The 6,613-nt window shown below is 43.8% G+C and overlaps 1 protein-coding gene across 1 annotated transcript; it reads right to left on the bottom strand.

Annotated features, from left to right (window-relative positions):
* Nucleotides 1-324: 324 nt before the first annotated feature.
* Nucleotides 325-858, bottom strand: LOC139700329 (homeobox protein B-H1-like). Its single transcript, XM_071598968.1, has one exon. The coding sequence runs from the start codon at nucleotides 856-858 to the stop codon at nucleotides 325-327; it is 534 nt and encodes a 177-aa protein (XP_071455069.1).
* Between the last annotated feature and the right edge of the window lie 5,755 nt (nucleotides 859-6,613).

Genomic DNA, 6,613 nt, shown 5'->3' with positions numbered 1-6,613 from the left:
ATATATATATATATATATATATATATATATATATCTCGAAAATAATTTTGGCTGACTTTTTTCCTATTCCATGGTCAATTTATATCCTCGTATTTTAGCGATTTTCTATTGCTGTACGACCCAAAAATCACCACCAAAATACTGATTTTGGCGGCCTTTTAATTAATATGGAGTTGAATTCAGGTTTAGTGTTGAATTAATGAAGCATAAAAGCATTCTAATTCAAGGGCTTTGTACTCCTGCGTGAAGCATGGTTTCGTCGGAAATTGTGAGCTGAAATACATATTAGAAGTTGAGATCCCCGTGGTGATAACCTTTGATCACTCACCGGTAGTAGGGGAATCCCTGCGGCACGTGCAAGTCCATGGGCATTGCGGCGTGGGCCGCGGCGGCCGCTGCAGCCGCTGCCGCCGCTGCAGCGGATACTGCGGCAGCCGCGGCCGAGTGCGAGTCCAATTGGTGCTGCGCGGCCGCCGAGGACGTCGAGGACGTGGAGGATGAGGACGAGGAGGAGGAGTGAGCGGCCGCGGGAGGGGTCAACAGCTGCCCCTGGTGCTGCTGGTGTGGGTGGTGGTGGTGGTGCGAGTGGTGGTGCTGGTGGTGATGGTGCGGCTGGTGATATCCCTGGAGTGCAGGATCTCCGAAGTGGTGGGCCAGGGGATGGTGGGCGTGGTGGTGCGCTAGGGGGTGGTGGTTGGCGGGGTGATGGTTGCCGTGATGGTGTGCGTGGTGGGCGTGGTGGTGCAGAGGCGAGGAGGGAGTGCTAACCGAGGGGTAGGAGCCCTGCTGGAGCGGGGGTGGTGGGGGCGGCTGGTGGCGCAGGGATGCGAAGGGAGCGTCGGCTCCCGGCTGCATCATCCCTGCGGCCTCTGCACCCGAGGTGCGGTACTTCCGGTAGACCACACCGGCTCAACTTCCGCGGGCGTCGAGTCCGAGGCGCACAGTGCCGGGACCCGTCGACCCGTGGTTCTCGGTAACAGGCTGCGCTTATGCCCAGAGTCCTTCCTTTCCGATACCGGACATTCGTGGCGGCCCGCAATACTGAGCGTGAGGATTGCTCATGGGCCCGATACGTTGAAAGGGGCGATTGTAAATCAAATGTACACGGCAAAAGCGAATCTATCAACGGTCATTTCCAGATATTTAGCGTCCCGCTAGTAGGAAAATATATGTTTCGGCCCTATTATTTTAATTTCAATTGATTTATTCAGCAGAACCACTCATTCAGTCGGGAATAACAAGCGTGCGATGGTAATTTTTTTAAGTTCTGCCTCACCTTTAAATGTGCCAGAGGGCATCTGCCATCAGTAATTTTTTTATTGTTAGCTTTATTGTTTACCACATATATCTACAGAATATTAGCAGCTAATTATTATAATGGCTGTCCAGAAATGGAAATTCTATCATTTTAAAGAAATGTTTTGAAAGTGCTCTTGAAGAAAGAATTGACTTGGGAAAATTTCATTAATACAAATTTGTTTGTGCATGTAATATCGTTAATTGATTTTTATAGATGATATCAGTTTAGTTCAATGGAAGCCAAACAATAGCAAACGACAATGTTAAAGGAATATCTGAGAATGGTTAAAGAGGTTGTTAATAAAAGTTTCACTCGATATGGAAATATTGTTCACGTCAGTGTCCCAAAGCGAAAGACTAAACGATAGGGGGTGGCACCAACACGATTTAGGAGTACAAATAGATCACCATCGTTTGTATATACACGATGGCAGCATTGACGTAAAATGGGACTCAAAGTTAAACACCACTATTTGAGCGCACACGAGTCACCACTACATGGTCATATTTCACTGAGACATCACGGATTGACCGTTTGGACTTCGCGGTGAAGGGGGATAGGTTAGTCGAAATCCACTTCGATGGGAAATCCAGGGCCCTTGATTGGGTCCTCGTAAATCCAAATAGTGTGGCGAGTGAGGGAATGATCACTGGGAGCACACCAAACACGCACCAAACACAACGGCAAATACAACACTGTGACACGAGTCTCGGCCAGCGCTCGTTGATGTCTCCGGAGTCACTGGGATACCGCGTGTCCCCCACGATTCCGCGAGGAATCACTCACAATGCCTCACCAAATTCAACTGACATTGCGGCACTGTGAGACCATCACTAACAGCAGAAATAACCCGGGCCAAAGGAATCGTTCACCGACGAGAAGCCTCAATAGAAGTTTTCAATGGGTTCATGTCTCTCAGTACAAATTAGGACAATATAACGCCCACTGGGTTTTGAGGGTAAGGGGGGCGGGGGGAGGCGATCCACGTTTTTGATCCTACCACGAGGGCGGCGGCGGGAGACTGCGCGGGAACTAGAAGAAAACGCGCGCGCCGGCTGCCGGCCACGATGAGGGCGCCTTCCAAGACCCCAAGTCGCACGTCTTGGGACGACCGGCTGCGGTGGGGGAAGCCGGCGGAATGGGGCGGGTACAGCGTGGTAGCAGGACGGCGGGAGGGGAGGGCAGTGGGAGGGTGGAGGGGACGATTGAGCGGAGGGAGGGGGCGGGGAGGGCGCGAGAGGCTGTGGCTCGGCCCACAGTATTTTGCGTCATCGGGTCACGTGGTACCTCCCACCCCTTCCCCGACTGCATCACACATCCCTCCCTCTCACTCCCAGCATCCACTTCCCTCCCACCTCTCTCTCCTCTTCTTGTCTTTCGATTATTACCCCGAGTGCCCACCTCCCCTCCCCCTTCCCCAACCCTCACCGTATGCTCCGCCCCCCTCATTACTCTCAACACTCGACCCTTCCTCATATTGAAGTGATGCGGTTGTCGTGTACCTCTCTGACCACACCCTCCCTCCCTCCTTCCTTTCTTTACCCCTTGCCTGACATCCTCCCACATTCGTAATACCTATTGTTCCTATTGCGCCATCTCCTGAGACAACGAATCCCCATGCCAAACTTATGATTTTTCCCTGGTGAATTTGTGCAATATTTTCAATGAAAAAATGAAAGCATTAAAGGAGAAGATATCGGGTTCAAAATCAGTATCCAACGCCTATGAACTAACGCAATATTTCGTTTTTCTCTTCTGGGAGCGTGATGATATTTTCATAAACGGCAAAATCTTAATTAAAGCATTTAGTTTCTTGGCACCAAGAATACTTGATATTCAAAGCAAGAGAACTCTTGTATGCCGGAAGAAGCAACTGGAATAGGCAATATCCCCTGGTTTCAGGAAAATTTATAGTGAATATGTAAATAGATGAATACTAGTGTAGCATGACTTTAGACATGGAATGTACTGAAAACGTCTTATGATGCCGCTTGTAATCTACTATGTAAAACATTTGGAAAGTTTTCAGATGAGGATCGAAAAGGGTATGAAGAACATACGTTAAGATGGGGCATACTTTTCCATTCAGAAATGAGATTTTTGTTGAGGAGACAAGGGAAAATATATTATACTATATGTCGCAGGTAGTAGTGTCACCATAAAGTATTCCATTATTTACCATGTATCCGACCAGATAGTCATAGTTGGTATTTACTATTCAGGCGTTATTGCATAAATTAGGTCAAATTTATGTTTCACAATCACCTCAGCCTTTAATTATGCACGCCGATGATGTAAATACTACTGATAGCTATCACATCCTAATATCGGTATAAAGTTTGATTGACAAGATATGAGCTCACCGTTAAAGCGATTCTTCATATGTAATAATTGAGGTATTTAAATCTTCACTGAATTAGGATTCACACAACGTGCAGATCTGTAAAAAAAATTTTTAGATATCTTTCACTATGAGACGGAATTTTATCCGAGAAATGTTAAAGCAATTTAAGTCTCAAAGTCAAAGTGCTGAAAATGTAAGCCGCATAACCCAATACAAGTTCAAAACTATAGTTTTATTGTTCGCAAAAATAACTGTTTTAATCAGTAACCCGTTCCTTGCATTTATACCCTTAGCCCTCTCCGTTCCTCTCTAGAATATTTCTGTGGACTGCTATCAAAAAGGAGAGGTAAGATAAGAGAAAACCTTTTACTCTCCAACTTTACATCCATTCGAGTTCTCCACCTGGTTATCTTATCGTGCAATCTGATTCACTTACAGATGTGAATAAGATGCTTCCAGAATCTGAAAAGATTCCTTTAGGGTTCCCCCTATCCTGCAATGCACTCATTTGTGCTCTTAGTCGAATACCTTATCTAAATTCATGAAGCAAACTAAAGCATCCCAAATACGTACGGTCCACATTCATTTTCATCAACTTCTCATTACTGCTATGACGTTACAGGTTCCATTACCCGTTTTAAACAAAAGAATTTTCAGGAAAATGTTAGATTGACGGTATTTGAGATACCAGGGGTATAGTAAATGGATAATATAACCTGGAAAGAGAATAAGTACTCTACAGAGAGGAGAGGAAATTTCTGTGGTTTAATTTCTGGCGTTACATTCAAACAGCGCAGGAAAAATTAGCGGGGGGTTGAATTGACATTTACGGTTAGCAAAAAGAGGAGCAAAATATAAGAGTAACGAAGGAAGTGAATGGTGTAGGAATGAGATGTTTATCTGATGAATAGGTGCTTTAACTGTCCATTTTGACACATAATAGCATTTATAAACCGACCAATAAACATCAGAAGTCTGCCAAATAATAATTTACCTACTAAATATTACCGCTGTTTCTATGAGCTAAACTACGTATACTTATAGTGTCCAAATATTTTGATAAATTTACAATATTGCTGAATGCTGTTTAGTGCAGATTTATTTTACACCGAAATAATACGTTGAAGTGAACTGTATTGGTTATGTCCTAAGCCGAATGACGTGATGCCGAGGGCTTGAAACGTTTAGACTTCTCTCAACCGTTCTGTATTGCATGGACGCGTATTCATTTAGGAAATCAGCATTATTATTAAGCTGGGTTTATATACTCACATGTACATCAGTTTTAACTGAGAAGGGAGGCGAGCGAAAGTCCGTAGAGCTATCAAAATATCCCTTTCCTCCCTTACTCATAATGGTAGCCTCGTGTTCGCCGACCATGCTTGAACATGAAGACTTCTGCCCTCCCGATAGCGGAGTCAGCCAACCATGCAATGGGGAACCACTCGCCATGTATCTTCCCCAGCAGTTGAAGAAACAATTGAAGGCAGTTAGAAGAGATATTACGTCTGTATCGGAAAGTCAAGTGCAAGTTGTTTGTGTCCTCATGCAAGGAATAGGGACGTGGTAATCCAGTACCACCAGATAGCTCTGGGGAACCACAGGTGGCACAGGGGAAGGATCTGGCCCCACGACTAAGGTGTGCGGATTTCACACACTGTTGCGCTTAGATCTAGATGAGCTCTATCCTCACTTACCAAACCAACCTTCGGGTTGATTAATGTGGTTACTCATTGTGCGTAAATGATATAGGTATGCCAAGATCAGTGAATTGCATTTTTAAATAGTATTTTTAACGTGATACTAATGATTGGTGGGTCGATACATAACGGTGCTCTTCTGAAAAATTTTAGGAATTTGTACTTTGATCTGCAATAAATTTTCTTTCTCAAGTTTATTCCACTTATTTTTGGGACAGACCTTGTAATCTGAAAAGATATTAGTCCAGGATTTTCAGTCATGGAAAATAATATGATAGATATAATACATAGCTTAGAACCAGGAATACTTGAATGCGAGATAAAGAAAGGCATAAAGGAAATTTAAATTTAATGAGGCCGAGGGGATTGATACCATTCATGAATGCTAATGGGTTTATGAAAACGTGAAATAAAGATTTATTATGGTCTAATTCGTGTCATTTATGAGGGAGGAGTAAGATCGGATGACTTCGTCTGATCAGTGTTAGTTCCCATCCCAAAAATGGAAAGGCAGTCACATGTAAGGAAAATAGAACAATAAGTTTGGTTTTGCGCTGAGCTAAAGCGGTTCTCCGGATCATCAATCACAGAATGGAGAGGAGGGACATATGTGGTGCCATAGCAGTAATGATGTCGCTAATACAAACGATCATAATCAAATTATATTTGCTATTTTCTTACATATCGGGAAAGAGTTGGATAGCGTAAATTAGGTAGAATAAATAAATCCAATTCCAAAGATTGGAGTAGATTAGAGGAATAGGCTAATTATCTGCGACCTGTACGCATTTCACTCTGCTCATATGCGAGTGAGAGGTGGAGAGTCGGAATAGGTAGTGTTAGGAAGAGGAGTAAGACAGAGGCGTCCATTTTCACCCAATATTTCTAACTTATATACAGAGGAATTGCTAAAAATGGCATTGGAGGAGCTGGAGATGGGAATGATATTCGGTTGGGAATTCGTGAAATTAATTAGATGTACTGATGATCGTTTAACCTGTTAACCAAGGGATTACAGTCATTGCTGAGCGCGTAATTAAATCAATGTGATGGGTGGGATTAAAATCAATGCAAGCAAAACAAATTGTGTGAGGTTTTTGAGAAAGAGGGAAGCTGTTGAACAGTTGAAAAATAGGGAAAATATAGATCAGATGGAACAGTTTACGTATTTTCGAAAATTGTTAGACGAAGATGGTCACTGCAATATGGGTTTGGAACGTTTCCGCTAGGCGGAGGGAATTCATGGCAGAAACTTTGAGTAAGGATTTC

This window comes from Hetaerina americana, unplaced genomic scaffold (assembly GCF_022747635.1).
Source record: "Hetaerina americana unplaced genomic scaffold, ioHetAmer1.1.p SCAF_10, whole genome shotgun sequence".
Classification (NCBI taxonomy): domain Eukaryota; kingdom Metazoa; phylum Arthropoda; class Insecta; order Odonata; family Calopterygidae; genus Hetaerina; species Hetaerina americana.
This window is presented reverse-complemented; position numbering and strand designations above follow the sequence as displayed.